We start from the raw sequence: 19,075 nt of genomic DNA, 5'->3' as shown, positions 1-19,075 counted from the left end.
CACGAAGGGTCCCGGATGACGCCTTCGCCTCGCCCTGCCCAACCACGTCGAGGGTCGACGCCTGGCCCTGCTCAGCCACGTCGAGGGTCGACGCCTGGCCCTGCTCAGCCACGTCGAGGGTCGACACCTCGCCCTGCTCAGCCACGCCGAGGGTCGACGCCTCGTTCTGCTCAGCCACGCCGAGGGTCGACGCCTCGTTCTGCTCAGCCACGCCGAGGGTCGACGCCTCGCTCTATCTGGTTCACGTCCACGTCCACGCCTGCCTAGTCCACATCCACGCCTGCCTGGCCCACGTCCACGCCTGTTTGGCCCACGTCCACGCCTGTTTGGCCCACGTCCACGCCTGTTTGGCCCTCGCCCACGCCCGCCTGGCCCTCGCCCACGCCCGCCTGGCCCTCGCCCACGCCCGCCTGGCCCTCGCCTATGCCAGCTTGGTCCTCGCCTGCTGCGCCCACGCCAGCTTGGTCCTCGCCTATGCCAGCTTGGTCCTCGCCTGCTGCGCCCAAGCTGCGAATGAGCCGCACCCCTGAACTCTTGCTCTATGCGGCAGATGGCGCTTAGACCGCCGCATGATCTTTGGCGATGCCGCGGACGGCGCTCGGGCCGCCCGCCAGAACTCTTCCTTGGCGTTAGGCCATGTCCGGTGGTTCCACCGGTATTTTGAGTTTGTTTTGTTTACCCTGGTCCTTTTGCCCAGTCGGTTTTTCGTTTCTTACCCTCCATCCTGTGTTTTGTTTTACCCCCTCCACCCTCCCGAGTCAGGTATTTTTATNTTTTTCTGTTCATGTTTGTTGTCATCATTCACCTGTCCTCTGCTCAGTAGTTTTCTGGTTTCCTGTCACACCCATCTCCAGCTGTCTTCACTTCTAATCACACACCTATTCCCACTTCTCCTCATCACCCTCTGCTTTAAAACTTGGTCTTCCTCTCCACCTCCCTGCCGATTCATTGTTGTTTGTTAGATGTTGGTTGTTGTTTTTGTCCACGGTTCTTCCTTGCCTCGTCTTGCCATTTCATATAGGGATTTTTGTTATAGTTAGTTTTGCTGCCATGACAGCTTTTGTTTTCAGTTTTGTTAGTTTTAAAATAAACCTTTTTTGTTATTTACTATGAGTCTGTGGATTGGGTTCGCCACGCTCACACCTCCTCATGACAGTACCAGGCCCTTTGATATGGGCTGTTAGGTCCCTATATGACCGGTGTCAGAGTCTGGTCCGCATTGCTGGTAGAAAGTCGGATTTGTTTCCAGTGAGAGTTGGACTCCGCCAAGGTTGCCCTTTGTCACGATTCTGTTCATAACGTTTATGGACAGAATTTCTAGGCGCAGCCAAGGTGTTGAGGGGATCCGTTTTGGTGACCTTAGGAGTTCATCTCTTCTTTTTGCAGATGATGTGGTCCTATTAGCTTCATCAGGCCGTGATCTACTGCTTTTGCTATTGCGGTTCGCAGCCAAGTGCGAAGCGGCTGGGATGAGGATCAGTGCCTCCAAATCCAAGGCCATGGTCTTGAGCCGGAAAAGGGTAGAGTGCCTTCTCCGGGTCGGGGAAGATGTCCTGCCCCAAGTGGAGGAGTTTAAGTATCTCTGGGTCTTGTTCACGAATGAGGGAAAAATGGAGCGGGAGATCGACAGGCGGATTGGTGCAGCGTCTGCAGTTAAGCGGGCACTGTACCAGTGAAGAGAGAGCTCAGTCAAAAGGTGAAGCTCTCGAATTACTGGTCGATCTACGTTCCTACCCTCATCTATGGTCATGAGCTTTGGGTAGTGACCGAAAGAACAAGATCGCGAATACAAGCGGCTGAAATGAGTTTCCTCCACAGGGTGCCTGGGCTCTCCCTTAGAGATTGGGTGAGAAGCTCGGTCATCCAGGAGGGGCTCAGAGTAGAGTCGCTGCTTCTCCATGTCGAGAGGAAGTTCCGGGCATGTCCCGCCGGTAGGAGGTCCAGAGGAAGACCCAGGACACGCTGGAGGGACTATGTTTCTCGGCTGGCATGGGAATGCCTTGAGATTCCCCCGGAGGAGCTGGCCGAAGTGGCTGGGGAGAGGGAAGTCTGGGTCTCCCTGCTTAGGCTGCTACCATCGCAACCCGACCCCGGATAAGTGGAAGAAGATGGATGGATGGATACCAGCATACAAAACAGCACACAAAATGTGATTTTGTGGTTATATTAAAAATTATGTATTTTAGTTCTAGTGAGACATGTCTGGAAAACCTCCAGAAGGAGATGCTCAGAAGGCATCCTGGTCAGATGTCAGAAAAGGGCATTGTATTGACTTTGAGTCTAGGTGTGATGTTTTGATGCAGTAAAAGTTATGGATGAATTTTGTCTTGTTGGTTTGTGCTTCTAGTCCAAGAAACGGAGCATGCTGACATACCAAATGGTAACTCTGCTGAGCCCATCATAGACGGAGAGGAAATGACTGTGGCTGTCACCAGGAAGACAAAAAAGAAGAGGTCAGCATAAATGAGTTCAAATTAGAAACAAGTTTTCCAATTGATGCAACTACAAGCTTTATATATATATATATATATATATATATATATATATATATATATATATATATATATATGCTGTGGTCATATTTAGCTGGATAAAAAAAATCCAATAAATTAAATCAACCATTGTATAAATAGATATCAATAAAAGACACCACAAATAAAACTATTTTTATTGTTAAATATATTTTTTTCTAAATATTGCTTAAGTCAACAAAGTTTGGGCAAAGTGACCAAACTCAAAGTGAGTGAATGCATCATAGTGAGCTTTTGTTAGGTAAAATATTTATAGTTAGTTTAAATGATCAGTATTATTATTGTTATTAAATGCAGATCTGGTTTAGTAAAAGAAAACCAGAAATAAAAGCTAAAAGCATGATATTTTAGAGTTTTTCCTCAGTTTTATTCTAATCAACATTTCATCCTTACAAAGTCAACATGTAAAGTATATTTTTGATCAATTTCCCACAAACACAGTATCACAAGTAGATAAACAATTTAGATCATTTTTTTAAATGGGAATATTAAATAGTGGCATAATCTCAAATGTTAGTCCAAGTCTTAATTTGAGTTTAATGCAGTCTCACAAGTCATTAATGGACAGAAGTTCCCATTAGTTGAAACAGATTTCATTCATTATGAAATCTGAATGAATGAATGAATCTGCAAAAAGCACGAATGAATTAATTTCCTTCATTCATTTTTTTTTACTTTGTATGACTGAAGTTGTGTTTTCCAAGAACAGTTCAGGTTGTCCGTTCTGCTTCCTTCCAAACATGCTTATCTGGTCTCTCAGGAAGTCAAAGTTGGCAGAGCACCACAGCAGTGACCTCAGAGCTGAAGATGACAGTATCATTTATGAAACTCAGTCGCCCATCCCGCAGCATGCCCTGTTCTCCGCCCCACACGGACACAGCCAGCCAGTCGGAAAAGTCTTTGTGGAGAGGAGCCGTGAGTGAAAACCACCTTTAAACACAGTCAAAAAGGTTGGAACGGATGCAGCTCACAGTTTACACACGTTATCTGTCATTGGCATTTCTACACAGAAATTCATACTGTGCTTCTTGTCCTGCACAAAATCAAAAAGTAAAGCAGCAACCATGAGATAAAAAATAAGCACCTTCTTGTGAAGTTTTGAATAAATAAATGATTGGTTTCAAATGTTGAGTAAAGCTAAGAACTATTTCAACAATGAGGGAATATTTATTTCAAAAAGTTCTGAACAATTAATATCTTCCTAGCTGTAGATGTTTGAACAACCTTAGTTTGGAGAAATAGTTAGTCCAACAGCTTGTCTAAATGCAGCTATTGTTGAAGTGTTAAAACAGTTCTGATCTCAATGATTTCATGAACCTTTACACTTCTGCCACTTTTTCTGCACAGGGTTATTGATACAGAATTCTATAGTTATTTTCAAGCAGAAATAGCAGACAAAAAAAATAGCAGCCTGGTGCACTTAAAGCAGGAAAATAATTGTTGTGGATAGGCGTAGCTTTAGATCACGTGGTGTTGATAGTGATTATAGATCACCTGTTGCTCACCTGGTGTTTTTCTTAGTGAGTGGGTGATGGGGGAAGTCTACTTTTTGCTGACCGCTTTAAGCCTGTACGTTTTTTGTCTTATGATCACTGTTTGAACTGGCGGATCCGTTTTTAATGCTGCCTTTGGACACGGATTTTTGTTATCCACTGATGTTCTGCATAAAAATAAACATTTCAACTGCAGCGTGGATTTGAGTTTTGATCAGCTGGCGCGTCAACGAGGATTCCCCCTATTCAGCTGCTCAGCGACTTTGTTTGACAGTCGCTAATAATAATGATAATGTTCTTAATGTACATTAAAGACTAATTTCCACCTAATCCTCAAAGCTTGATTGACCCTTTTCTTCACAACTCAGATTACCAAGAAGTTCAATTTATTTTCTCAGCTTTAAAGTTGACAAATTACATTATGAAGTCAGTATTAAGTCTGCTCTGTTGAATAAATGAGAGACAGAGACTCTTCCTCTCACTACATAGCTGCAGAGACTCGAGCTGCAAGAGAAAGCTGTCTCTACGACACATCATGGGGCACGTTCTGCATGGTCCTAGTGCCTGACAAGTTTATGACTGGCTGCCTCACAAACGACTGAAAGCAGTGGGGGCATTTTCAGTGATTATTTCATTAGACAAAATCATGGATTTTTTTTTGTTGTTGTTTGCAAGACGGAATTCAATTTGAGAAAAAATCCTGTTATGTTTTAGTCCAGCCAGATTTTGTGCCAGTTTAGCATTCCTGTTTGCACCAGAAGAAGTTCTGTTGTACACACTTTGCAGAAGTCTTCAGCCACCCTTCATCTGTTTATTTCTGTCTTTAAAGTTATTCTGGAGTAACAATTGTGCAGTCGATTTTTATAGTCGTTTTTTTAACTGACTGCTTTTTCACTCATTTTGTTTGTTAGTGACTAGTTTAAAGTTTGATGTTTTTGTTAAGCTACAATAAATCCTTTGAGCATAAAAAAGTTGCTTTCCAATTAACTAGTCTTTCTTTTGAATGATGATCCACTTTCTTGGCATAAACAACTGTGAATATACTTGAATTATTTACATAATTTAAATAAATTCACTGTTGGGAACCAAAAGTTAAATGACTACCACACTTAAAAGATGTTTGGGTTAAAGTGAGTTTTATTTACATCACTGGTTCATAGTTCACTGTAGTGTCCTTGCATGTGTGTGCAGGGCGTTTCCATACGGATCGAGTGGAGCAGCTCCGACATTCAGAGCTGGCAGACGACTACATGGACCCGAGACAGATCTGGACCACCAGAGATGTGGCTTTGAAGGTTCATCATGGCTTCAGGTCTATTGACAGACATTTATACAACCAACACATTAACGTATTTCTGCAATAAAGGGAGTATTTGCATTTAATTACATTTACTTGAAATACAGATGATATACAGTCCTGGCCAAAAGTTTTGAGAATGACACAAATATTATATTTTCACATGATCTGCTGCCCTCTGGTTTTCATGTGTGTATGTCAGATGTTTTCATCACATACAGAAATACAATTGCAATCATATTATGAGTAACAAAAGCTTTAATTGACAGTTAGAATGAGTTAATGCAGCAAGTCAATATTTGCAGTGTTGACCCCTCTTCTTCAGGACCTCTGCAGTTCTCCCTGGCATGCTCTCAATTAACTTCTGGACCAAATCCTGACTGATAGCAGTCCATTCTTGCACAATCAATGCTTGCATTTTGTCAGAATTCCTAGGTTTTTGTTTGTCCACCCGTCTCTTGATGATTGACCACAAGTTTTCAATGGGATTAAGATCTGGGAAGTTTCCAGGCCATAGACCCAAAATCTCTGTTTTGTTCCCTGAGCCAGTTAGTTATCACCTTTGATTTATGGCAAGGTGCTCCATCATGCTGGAAAAGGCATGATGACTGCTCTTGAATGGTTGGGAGAAGTTGCTCTCGGAGGACATTCTGGTACCATTCTTTATTCATGGCTGTGTTTTTAGGCAAGACTGTGAGAGAGCCGACTCCCTTGGCTGAGAAGCAACCCCACACATGAATGGTTTCAGGATGCTTTACAGTTGGCATGAGACAAGAATGGTGGTAGGGCTCACCTCGTCTTCTCCGAACAAGCCGTTTTCCAGATGTCCCAAACAATCGGAAAGGGGATTCATCAGAGAAAAGACCTTTACCCCTGCCATAAACCCAGGATACTTTGTCCAGTGAGCGAAACCAAAACCAAACACGGAGACGGAGCTAAAGGTAAGTGAGTTTTATTTACAGGTGGTATCAATATGTACAGTGAGCAGGATTCGGGAGCAGTCTGCAAGGCAAGAAGAACTGGATGAGTCTTGGGTACGATTAAGGTCAGTGTAGTTCAGAGGAGTGAATGAAATAATGTCTCTTGTTCTCTTACAGATCCAGGAGGTGGTTTGCTGCGTAGAGGAGGCGAGGAAAGTTTCCAAGATGATCCAGTAGATGACGAGCCAGTTGTCCAGCAAAGGTAAGTATCCAAAAAGTTCCAGGTAAGTTCCCAAGAAGGTGAACCGTCTTGGCGTGGCAAAAACCTGAGTTTTAAGCAATACAAAGAACTTGGTTAGCACAACGAGACCCACAGAGGTTAGACACTGAGGCGGAGAATCTAACCCGAAAGGTTTGATGCTCCAGCGAAGGTCTGGTCTCAGCCTGAGGCTTAAATGCTGGATGGTCTCGTCAGTGGAATCAGGATCACCTGTGGAATGAAGGTTAGTGGCGCCGCCCAAGGGCGGAGCTAACTCCAGATCCTCACAGTACCCTCCCCCTAACAATCGCCCCTTGGCGATCTAGGACGCCTCTCTGAAAGAGCTCTATAGAAGTCCGTAATTAAAGTGGCATCGAGAATAAAGGACCTAGGAACCCATGTGTGCTCCTCAGGTCCATAGCCCTCCCAATCAACCAGATATTGCAGTCCTCTACCTCTCTGCCGGACGTCAATAATGTGATTAATGGTGAACGCTGGGTGATTGTCGATTAACCGGGCAGGAGGGGGGAGGACGGTAGGTGGGCTCAGAGGACTGTTCACAACCGGTTTTAACTGAGAGACGTGAAAAGATGGGTGGATGTGCATGGCAGCCGGGAGGGTTAGTCGAACTGAGGTGGGGTTCAAAATTCTCTCAATAGGGAATGGCCCAATGAAACGAGGTGCCAATTTCTTCGAGGTACCCCTCAAAGGAATGTCCCTAGTGGACAGCCACATCCTATCACCCACCTTGTACTTTGGTGTGGAAGAGCGGTGACGGTCTGCGTATTTCTTGTTCTGTTCCACAGTACGTTGCAGGGCCCTCTTGGTCTGTCTCCAAATGCTCCTACACCTCCATAGATGGGCCTGCACAGAAGGAACAGTGATTTCCGACTCAAAGCTAGGGAACAAAGGTGGGTTATATCCCAGGGACGCCTCAAATGGCGACAACCCCGTGGCTGATGAGATGTGTGTGTTATGGGCGTACTCGATCCAGATGGGTTTCCTACTCCAGGTAGATGGGTTGTCACTAGCTAGACACCTGAGAGCCACCTCCAACTCCTGATTGCATCTTTCCGACTGACTGTTAGACTGAGGATGGTACCCTGACGTGAGACTCACCCCAGCCCCCAATCCCTTACAAAAATTTCGCCATACCTGGGATGTGAATTGTGGCCCTCTGTCGGAGACGATGTCCACAGGGATCCCATGCAAACGGAAGACTTGTTGTGTGATTATTTCAGCGGTCTCGAAGGCTGTGGGGAGCTTGGGGAGTGGAACAAAGTGAGCAGACTTAGAAAACCGGTCAACAATGGTGAGTATGACCGTGTGACCCTGTGATGGCGGCAATCCTGTGACGAAGTCTAGTGCTATGTGAGACCAGGGACGACTTGGTATCGGTAATGCTTGTAGTAACCCAGCTGGAGGTTGATTACTGCTCTTAAAGCGAGCACAAGTGGGACAGGCGGTGACAAATTCCCCGACATCTGCCGCCAAGTTAGGCCACCAGAAATAATGGGTAGCTAACTTTAGCATATGATTAACTCCAGGATGACAGGAGAACTGTTGTGAATGCAACCAGTCCAGAACTCTAGGCCTAACTGCTGCTGGGACATAAGTTTTACCAGGAGGACCCCCTCTGGGGTCAGGCTCCCCCCGTTGGGCCTCCTGGATGTCCCTCTCAATATCCCAGGTAAGTGCTCCGACAATTAGTGAAGGTGGAATAATAGGTTCCTCTTTCTCTGTGGAATTTTCGTGGGACCACAACCTAGATAATGCATCTGGCTTAATGTTCTTAGAACCTGGTCTGAACGTGATGGTGAAGTTTAACCTCCCGAAAAACAAGGACCACCTAGCCTGTCGGGGGTTCAACCTCTTGGCAGTCTGCAGGTAAGACAGATTTTTGTGATCTCTCCAAATGATAAATGGAATCTCACTCCCTTCTAACCAGTGTCTCCATTCCTCGAGAGCTAACTTTATCGCCAACAACTCTCGGTTGCCGATGTCGTAATTTCTTTCGGCCGGGGTGAGGCAACGAGAGAAATAGGCACAAGAATGGACCTTGCTATCCTCAGAAGATCTCTGAGAAAGGATAGCACCTACTCCAGAATCAGATGCATCGACTTCTACAATATACTGTAATTTGGGGTTTGGGTGACGTAAGATTGGGGCAGAAACAAATCGAGTTTTCAACTCACTGAAGGCTGACTGAGCTTCAGGAGACCAGATGAAAGGTTGATTGATGGAAGTGAGTTGTGTGAGGGGGATTGCGATCTTGCTGTAGTCCTGAATGAATCTCCGGTAGAAGTTAGCAAAGCCTAAGAATCTCTGCAACTGCCGACGATCGGTGGGAGTGGGCCAATCGGCAACTGCTCTGATCTTCTCCGGGTCCGTTTCATAGTACCCCTGTCCAAAGATGAAACCCAAAAAACTGACGGTGGTAACACTGAACTCACACTTTTCTGCTTTCACGAAAAGTTGGTTCTCGAGAAGTCTTTGAAGAATGGCTTTGACTTTTAGTCGATGCTGCGCAGGATCCTGTTAATAAATCAAAATGTTGTCAAGGTAGAAAAACACTGAAATGTTCAAAAAGTCTCTCAAAATGTCGTTAATAAGGGATTGAAAAACTGCAGGTGCGTTTGTGAGTCCAAATGGCATGACGAGATATTCGAAATGTCCGAGAGGGGTCTTGAATGCAGTTTTCCACTTGTCCCCCTCCCAGATTTTTACCAGATGGTAAGCATTGCGGAGATCCAATTTAGTGAAGATGGTGGCCGAATGAAGCTGTTGGTGAACTGAGTCTATAAGAGGGAGTGGATATTTATTTTTGACAGTGATCTGATTTAGGCCCCGGTAGTCGATGCAGGGCCGCAGACTCTTGTCTTTCTTCTTGACAAAGAAAAACCCTGCCCCTAGAGCAGACGTGGAAGGACGGATGTAAGATTTCATGGAGTCCCGTTCAGGTCCGGAAAGGTTAAACAGACGACTAGTTGGTAAGGGTTCTCCTTGAAGTAGTTCAATAGTGCAGCCGTAGGGTCGGTGTGGTGGCAAGGACAATGCTTTGGTTTTACTGAAGACGGGAGCAAGGTGGTGATATCCAACAGGTATCTTGGTCAGGTCTATCTTATGCTCTGACTCGCCCTTAGAGCTAGAAAGTGGTAATGCGGACTGAAGACAATTCTGTAAACAGAAGGGACTCCACGAGTCGATTCTCTTTTCAGCCCAGTTAATTACAGGGTTGTGTTTTTGTAGCCAAGGGAACCCTAAGATCATCTGAGTCGATGGTGAAGAAAACACTAAAAAAAAATCACCTATTTCCCTATGATTTCCAGAGGCAAGAAACTGAAGGTTAGCGACCTTATAGCTAATTCTAGTGATAACCTGACCTGAAATATCCATAACGGGGAGGGGAGAAGATAACTGCACGGGTCTAAGCTGTAGCTGTTCTACTAAGTCCTCAGAGATAAGGTTTTGCTCTGCTCCTGAATCGATTAAAGCGTGAACTGGAACTTCAATCTGGCGGTTTATGATTGTTGAATGAACAAAAAATCGTGACCCGAGAGGTTGCGAGAGACTACTAACTAGTACCCCTCGGACACCTAGTGAGTCTGCCCTTTTAAAAGAGGACATTTGGCCCGAAAATGACTCCTATCTCCACAATAAAAACATTCCCGGGCTTCTAATCGCTTCAATCTTTCCTCAGATGTTAACTTAGCTCGCCCCACCTGCATAGGTTCTTGCTCCATACCCTGAACAGCTGGTTCTGTGTCTGTGGAAACAACGTTGCGCCCGATGGTGGTCGTCCGATTGCCCCTTTCCCGTTGTCTCTCCCGAAGGCGGTTGTCCGGTCAGTGTTAATAAAGACTCCTTTTAACGCCGGCTCATTCCACCTCGACGTAGTGGCCAATGTACGGAAATCGATGGCGAACTGAGCCACCGAGCGTTGACCCTGTCTCAAGTTCCAGAGTTTCTGTGTTATCTCTGTTTCAGTGTACCTGACTCCAAATGTTTGCTCAAAATCCTCAATGAATTGGTCAAAGGTGGTTAACCGGATAGCCCGGAAGCTATATTTTGCTTCCGCCCACTTTAGCGCTTTGTCTCTGAGAAGTCCAATTATATATGAAATCTTTGCCGAATCATCAAAGAAGGAATGCGGAGAGCGAGCAAACACTAACGAACATTGGAGAAGGAATCCTGCACATTTGCCAATCTCCCCGGAGAAATGTTCAGGAGTCGGTGAGGGAACCTCTCGGAAATGTCCGGAAGTGGATGCCGGAAGTGACGCTGCTAGTGGGGCGGATGCGGAAGAGGAGTCTGCGGTGTTGGGTACTAGCGACGACAATTTCTGATGTATTTCTAGAGTCAGTAATGTTAATTGATCGAGGCGGCCTGTTTTGGATTGTGGTCTTTCACAGAGGGCATTTATCATGGACTCGTGTCGAGCTAGCAAAGAAGTGGCTTCGGTGTTTTCAGATCGGGGGGAGGATTCCGCCATCTCTAAGGTGACCCACATAAGCTTTTGTGATGACGTGGCAAAACGAAAATAGCAAAGGAGCTAACTCGAAACGGTATCTTAAAGGAATTTCCCATGTGACTGGAGTTGGTAACGCTGTGGACTAGTTTTATGGCTGGAGCATACTGACATAAACCCAGGATACTTTGTCCAGTGAGCGAAACCAAAACCAAACACGGAGACGGAGCTAAAGGTAAGTGAGTTTTATTTACAGGCGGTATCAATATGTACAGTGAGCAGGATTCGGGAGCAGTCTACAAGGCAAGAAGAACTGGGTGAGTCTCGGGTACGATTAAGGTCAGTGTAGTTCAGAGGAGTGAATGAAATAATGTCTCTTGTTCTCTTACAGATCCAGGAGGTGGTTAGCTACGTAGAGGAAGCGAGGAAAGTTTCCAAGATGATCCAGTAGATGACGAGCCAGTTGTCCAGCAAAGGTAAGTATCCAAAAAGTTCCAGGTAAGTTCCCAAGAAGGTGAACCGTCTTGGCGTGGCAAAAACCTGAGTTTTAAGCAATACAAAGAACTTGGTTAGCACAACGAGACCCACAGAGGTTAGACACTGAGGCGGAGAATCTAACCCGAAAGGTTTGATGCTCCAGCGAAGGTCTGGTCTCAGCCTGAGGCTTAAATGCTGGATGGTCTCGTCAGTGGAATCAGGATCACCTGTGGAATGAAGGTTAGTGGCGCCGCCCAAGGGCGGAGCTAACTCCAGATCCTCACAACCTCAGTCCTCAGCAGTCCACTCCCTGTACCTTTTGCAGAATATCAGTCTGTCCCTGATGTTTTTCCTGGAAAGAAGTGGCTTCTTTGCTGCCCTCCTTGAGACCAGGCCTTGCTCCAAGAGTCTCCGCCTCACAGTGTGTGCAGATGCACTCACACCTGCCTGCTGCCATTCCTGAGCAAGCTCTGCACTGCTGGTAGCCCAGTCCCGCAGCTGAAACAGTTTTAAGAGATGGTCCTGGCGCTTGCTGGTCTTTCTTGGGCACCCTGGAGCCTTTTTGGCAACAATGGAACCTCTCTCCTTGAAGTTCTTGATGATGCGATAGATTGTTGACTGAGGTGCAATCTTTCTAGCTGCGATACTCTTCCCTGTTAGGCCATTTTTGTGCAGTGCAATGATGACTGCACGTGTTTCATTAGAGATAACCATGGTTCACAGAAGAGAAACAATGATGCCAAGCACCAGCCTCTTTTTAAAGTGTCCAGTGGTGTCATTCTTACTTAATCATGACAGACTGATCTCCAGCCCTGTCCTCATCAACATCCACAACTGTATTAATTGAGCCATCACTAAAACGATGTTAGCTGGTCCTTTTGAGGCAGGGCTGCAATGAAGTTGAAATGTGTTTTGGGGGATAAAGTTCATTTTCTAGGCAAATATTGACTTTGCAATTAATTGCTGTTAAGCTGATCACTCTTTATAACATTCTGGAGTATATGCAAATTGTCATTATAAAAAACTGAAGCAGTAGACTTTGTAAAAATTAACATTTGAATCATTCTCAAAACTTTTGACCATGACTGTATATGCTGCAGAAATTTTAAAAAGGTTTAAAAGTGGAGTTTAGTACAAGATGCAAACTAGTTACAACTGAAAGATGTACTTTTGGCTGCATAACCAACTGAAATCTGACAATGTCTGACCCATTTCCAATGAAAGGTGACAACATGGAATAAAAAAAACCTATTGACCATATTCAGGACACGTGGTTTTCATGTCCCAATAATGTTTTCATTTGTTCATTTTATTATATTTGTATCTGGAAAAATATTTAAAAATGAATAGTACAGAAAGGATTTAGTTTTTTTTAAAATATAGTTTGTGCAGTAAATTGTCAAAAAATAAAATTTGTTTAATATTTGTTATTTTGCCAGATATTAACAGATTGATAATGAAGTCATTAAAGTAGTAGTTCAGATAATTTGTGGTTCAATTCCATACTTTTAACCAGTTTGAATTGTTGAAAATACACAAGTATCCCTGCTTAGTATCCTAAAATGAGTTTTCAGTCATTAAAGGGGCAGTTCAGTCATTTTTGAGTGTTTTTTTTTTTAATCTTACCTGTTGTTGTTATCTGTTGGTTATACCTATTTGAATAACCTCACTTTGGAGAAATACTTTAACTCTGACCAGATTGATGAGCTAATGGCTAATACAAGTGAGGTCAAGACCAAAATGGATTGCTGTCATTAACTCCAATCTACAACATTTCATAGCAGTTCATCTGAATGCTATATTAGAAATCTTTACATTGCTGTCAGTTTCTCAGTACACGATTACTTATAGTGATCGTTACAGTTATTAGTCAGCAGCTAGCTGTAGCACTACATGTGAAGCCATGGCCACGTCAAGCAGGAATTCTATTTATTTTTTTGCCTGAATAAAAATTAGTGCCATTGAAAAAGTTTATAAAAGGGAAGCAATTAATTAATTATTTTTATTTTACTTTGTAAAAGGAAAGGTTCTCTTTAATTACAAATGGATAAAAAGAGGCAACAAGAACAACAAGGGTGACCTAAACAAAAAAATGCTGTAAACACAAATTGCTAAATTAACAACTTTTAGCTTGTTGATGGATGTCAACATTAGCTAAAGTTGGAGGGAATCTGAAAATCAAACTTGACGTTTAAGAAACTAACAAATTCGAATTTGAGCACAAAACAACACGTTATGTAAATGAAAAAAAAAAAACTTTTATCATGATTATCATTCTACTCTAGGCCTTCAGTGAATACCATAAAGGCCCTGAGACTTCACTGTTTGAAGGAGCCAAATACAGGCACTCTGGAGATAGTTTTAATAACAAAAATCTTTAATAACTAATTCACAGCAAACAAGGAACAAGGCAGATAATTATAGTAATGGGAATTACTGCTTTTTTCTGGGATTGTAATTATTTGGCTCAGCTCAACAAAAAAAGCCAGCTCTTTCAGCTCCCAAACTGCTTTTTACAAATACAAAAGTAAAGTCATCTGGAAGTAAAAGCCAGTTTTGTATTTAATTATGTGTTGTTTTTTTTTGTTTGTTTGTTTTTTTGTTTTTTTCTTGCAGAGTGATTGGCCTTTTTTCTCATGGATTCCTAGCTGGTTACGCAGTGTGGAATATAACTGTTGTGTATGTGTTGGCGGGTGAAGAGATGAGGACGCTGCCCAACTTGCTGCAGCAGTACCATCCTCTGGCCTACCCAGCTCAGTCTCTGCTCTACCTGCTGCTGGCCATCAGCACTGTGTCTGCATTTGACAGGTCCCAGTATTGTAGCTGTGTTATTAAGCTTAGGTTCAGTGACTTGAACTTTGCACAAAGAATTAGTAGCATTTTCCCTGCACAAATGAAAGTTGAAATAAATATTTGGTCTAGGCAGCATACAGAGGCATGAAATTAATAAGGAATTTGGTGTTGCCTGCAGAGTGAACCTGGCTAAGACCTCCATGGCTCTGAGAGGCTTCCTGACTCTGGACCCTGTAGCTGTGGCTTCGTTCTGTGAGTGAAGCAGGATAAAAGCATGATGGGAATGATAACAATGATGAAGATGAAGGAAGTGGTGATGATAAACAGTTTTACAACATCTCTGTGTGTGCTCAGTGTATTTTATAGCCCTGATCCTGTCCCTCAGCCAGCAGATGACCAGTGATCGCATCAACCTCTATCCCACCGCCAACCAGACTCTGTGGTGAGAGTCATGATTGTACTTGACTTTGTCTGTTTCATCTTAAAAAACAAACAATCAGAAAAATAACTATAATTTCAACGACATAAACCTGCTCTGTGTGATACTCATAAGAAAGATTAGGACTTCAACACTGATTAGGACACTTTTGTAAAGATGAAACCCAACACTGGTTGGTTTACAACCCTAATTTAAAAAAGGTTGGGACATTGTATGAATTGTAAATTAAAACAGAATGCAATGATTCTAAAATCTCATAAATCTATATTTTATTTACATGGGAACATAGTAAACACACTAAGAAATTGTTTTTTATTTGTTTGTTTGTTTTGTTTTGGGGTTTGTTTGGTTTTTTTTTTGGGGGGGGGGGGGGTAATTTTGAATTTTAAGGCTGCAACACATCTCAAAAAAGTTGAGATGAAGCAACAAAAGGCTGTACAGTGCCTATAAAAAGTATTCACCCCTTGGGTGTCCCGGATGCTTTTATTGCTGTTATAAATCAATCATGGTCAATATCAATTGCTCTTCTTTACAAAAAATAAAAAAAAACCTTAGTTGAGGTCAAAGTGAAATCAAATTTCTACAGGATAATATATATTAAATAAAAATATGTCATGCAAAATAAGTGACTGCATAAATATTCACCTTTTTTTAAAAGGCTGTCCTAGTTCAACTCAGAAAAAAGATTATTGAAAACTACAAGTCAAGGGATGGACACACAAGGATTTTCAAGGCCCTAAACATCTCCAGGAGTTCTGTTGAATCCATCATCAAAAAATGAAGGAATATGGAACATGTTTAAATCTGCCAAGAGCAGGTCATCCTCACAAACTGAGTAACTGTGCAAGAAGGAGAATAGTGAGAAAGACCACCAATACACCTGTAAGCACTCTGAAGGAGTTCCAGCCTTCAGCAGGTGAGATGGGAGAGTCTCTTTATATTCTGTCCTGTACATAATACCATCAAAAGATTTTAGGAATCTGGAGAAATCTGTATGTGCAAAGGACAACACTAAACGTCAATATTGGATACTTGTGATCTTTGGGCCCTCGAGCAATTATGCATTAAAAACAGGTCGGATTCTGTTATGGATATCACTACAAAGGCTCAGTAACACGTTCACAAATCATTGTTTGGAAACACAGTTCAATGTGCTATCTACAAATACAGGTTAAAGCTCTATCATGCAAAGAAGAAGCCATATATGAACACCATGTAGAAACGCCACCATCTTCTCTGAACCAAAGCTTATTTAACTTGGTCAGACAAATCAAAAATTGAAATTGGAAACCATGGACACAAAAACTTTTGCATTAAAGAGGAGAAACACCATCTGGCTTCTTATCAGTCCATAGTTCAAAAGCTTGCCTCTCTGATGGTATGAGGGTGCATTACTGACTATGGAAGGTGGAGCTTATACATCTGGAAAGGCACCATCAATGCAGAAAAGTATATGCATGTTTTAGAACATTTGCTCCCACCGAGACAACGTCTTTTTCAGGGAAGAACTTGCTTATTTCAGCAAAACTGTTCTAAACCACTTACTGCATCCATTACAGCGGCATGGCTTCGTAGTAGAATATAGTCTGGGTGCTGAACTGGCCTGCCTGCAGTCCACACTTCTCACCATTTGAAAATGTTTGGCACATCATGAAGTTAAAAATCCATAAAGAAAAAGTAAAATCCTAGGACTGTTGCAGAGCTAGAATCCTACATCAGACAAGAATAGGAAACATTCCCTCCTCAGTTATTTGGTCTCTGATCTTTTCAGAGCTTAACAGGCAGAATGCATCACAGCAGAAACCTTGGCCCTGACCCAACTTTTTGAGTTGTGTTACTTCTGTGAAATTCAAAATTACCTTATTTTTTTTCCCTAAAAATACAACAATTCCTTGGTTTTAACATTTGATATGTTTACTACATTCTATTGTAAATAAAATATAGGTTTAAGAACTAGGGTAAAATATCTGTAAAACCTAACCATTTTATGTTTGCTAAGTTCAATTAGCAGTAACAGCCATCTAGAATCATATTGAATCCAAAAGTTCATCAGTTGTAGATGTACATTCAATGATTGCTTTCTGAGAGTTTCATTAAAATCTGGTCAGTGGTTCATGAGCTTTATTTTTTTTTTACAAAACAAGTATTTACAAATCCCAATGACTGAAGTTTTTTTTAAATGCAGTAAAAATTATAAACTGTACGGTTTATGATGGTTTTTAACCTTTTTCCAACTGAAGCAACTACAAAAAGGAGTGATTTTTCTTGTCTTTAGTTAAAAACCTCAGTGTAATGTAAAACTTCAAATAAACTTAATTAAAGTCCAAGGAAGCCAGAAAAGTTCATAAAACTTGCTGCTTTGTTCTTAAAGCTTTTAGGCAGCAGCATATCAGCTGGTTACACTAAACTAATTAGTCAACTAGAAGCACTCGGAGAGCGCAAAACTCCACCAAGACCCATTATCTATGTCAGTGATTCCCTACTCCAGTTCTCAAGGAACACTGTCCTGCATGTTTTAGTTGTTTCCCTGCTCTTCAGCAGGTCTTCAAGTTTTGCAGAAGCCTGTTAATCACTCACTCACTTAAATCAGAAATCAAATATAATCAAAGTAAAGAAACAACTAAAACGTGCAGGATAGTGTTCCTCAAGAACTGGAGTCATCATCATGTGATGTCATCACTGAATGTTGAGAAACGCTGAGAGAGCAAGCCTCCGCCTCGGCCATAGGGTCATTAAAAACAATTGCAGTGTCCCCGAGCATCACCAAAGATTTATCATTTGTTTTTTGTGACAACCTCAACATTTCCTGAAAATTTCATCAATATCCATTCATTACTTTTAGAGTAATCTTGTGTACAAACAAACAAACAAACAAACAACTGGACAAAGTTAAACAGATCTGTGATTGACAGATCTCTGGCAAGTTGCAAACACAATTACTTCAAGTTTGGTCATAAACAAATAATTCATAGATAGTAATGGATTAAAACAATGGTTTTCCCAAAAACACATGAATCACAATAGCTCAAAGTTTTGTTAGTAATGCACAGGAGCAAGAATGGAAGGCACCTCAGCAGCAATGCCTGTTGTCTAATCTGAATATGGATATGTATAAATATGCTGCATATAGTAAACAAAGAAAATCTATAAAATTAATATTATGACTTAATGCTAATCAGCCCACTTCTTTGTGGGTTTTAAGCAGCTGAAAAAAAAATTGAACACATATGTACCGTGATTGCAATTAAATTAGGTAAATAAATCTCTGCATTAAAGAAAGTGGTGGTCATCGCTCCCCACCTCCTCTCTCACAGGCCTCCAGGTACGGAGCACCAGGTCCTGCGCCCATGGATTGTGGTCAACCTGGTGGTGGCGCTGTTGGTTGGCGTGGCCTGGGCCGTTGTGTCCACAAGGCCAGACATCGACTACACAGAAGGTAGGCCTGGATAACTGCACCTAAACTCCTGATCGATGGAAACAGTGACATTCAGTCAAGTAAAAAATATATTGTTGTTTTTTCTTTTTTATACAATTTAAAATTACAATTATAATTCTAAAAACATAATTATAACACATAAAATACATCCAGTTTTATCTCCAAACAGGTCAGTTATTTTATTGTGTGAATGCTGATACTTGTAACTTTTTATAAAACCACTAGATGGCACTAAAGACAGGTGTACTACCCTGTACCACCCTGTGAACATACAAGAACAAGAGGGTTTCCATTATTAAAACACTGTGGGGGGCTTTTTTTTTTCCTTTGCAGAGTTTTTGATGACAATGGAGGTGGAGGGATACCCGAGAGGAGATGAAAATCTGGACATTCCTGCCTGAAACAAGCCTGTTTGCATTCTCTTTCCGACTCCAAATAAGGCTTTATGTTGATTTGATTAAAAATGTTGTACAAGTACCATTCTATTACATGTATTTATTATTATGAGAGTGATTTTATACATGAATAAAGAACTATATACAACAGCAGCTGTCTTGTGTTTTGAGTCTTTGACTGCTGGAAAACAATTTTTAAACAGTTTAAAGTTTAGTTGGAGAATGAATGCTTAGCAGTATTATAGTACTCTTACTTCTTGCATCTCTGTTTCAAAATAATTCTAAACTGTAAGTAAAAATGCAAGTTGAGGAATAAATTTAAAATCCTATTTTAAGAAATGATTATAAATCTTTTTAAGTCCGTTATAAATTGTAATGGTGTTTTAATCATGGCAATGTCATTTAACAACAACAACAACAACAACAACAACAATAATAATAATAATAATAAAGAAGAAATGAGAAGCACTTGGAGAACACAAATCTCTGCCAAGACCCATTATCATTGTGGTTATAATGGCACTGATGACATCACCATAATATGGCGTCATTATTGATGTCATCACT

General features: G+C 42.0%; 1 protein-coding gene across 1 annotated transcript in view; it reads left to right on the top strand.

Moving 5' to 3' along the window:
* Nucleotides 1–18,741, top strand: part of LOC108247794 (transmembrane protein 237A-like) — a 25,511-nt gene extending 6,770 nt beyond the window's left edge. The window contains exons 4-11 of the mRNA XM_017436158.3: nt 2,348–2,453; nt 3,292–3,446; nt 5,216–5,336; nt 14,062–14,253; nt 14,417–14,490; nt 14,593–14,680; nt 17,992–18,113; nt 18,447–18,741. Coding sequence (XP_017291647.1) covers nt 2,348–2,453; nt 3,292–3,446; nt 5,216–5,336; nt 14,062–14,253; nt 14,417–14,490; nt 14,593–14,680; nt 17,992–18,113; nt 18,447–18,514 — 926 coding nt within the window. The 3' untranslated portion in view covers nt 18,515–18,741. The remainder of the gene's footprint in view (nt 1–2,347; nt 2,454–3,291; nt 3,447–5,215; nt 5,337–14,061; nt 14,254–14,416; nt 14,491–14,592; nt 14,681–17,991; nt 18,114–18,446) is intronic.
* The last annotated feature ends 334 nt before the right edge of the window (nt 18,742–19,075 follow it).

This window comes from Kryptolebias marmoratus, linkage group LG6 (genome assembly GCF_001649575.2).
Source record: "Kryptolebias marmoratus isolate JLee-2015 linkage group LG6, ASM164957v2, whole genome shotgun sequence".
Classification (NCBI taxonomy): domain Eukaryota; kingdom Metazoa; phylum Chordata; class Actinopteri; order Cyprinodontiformes; family Rivulidae; genus Kryptolebias; species Kryptolebias marmoratus.
Note: the sequence above shows the minus strand (reverse complement) of the source record. Positions and strands in the feature narration are given on the sequence as shown.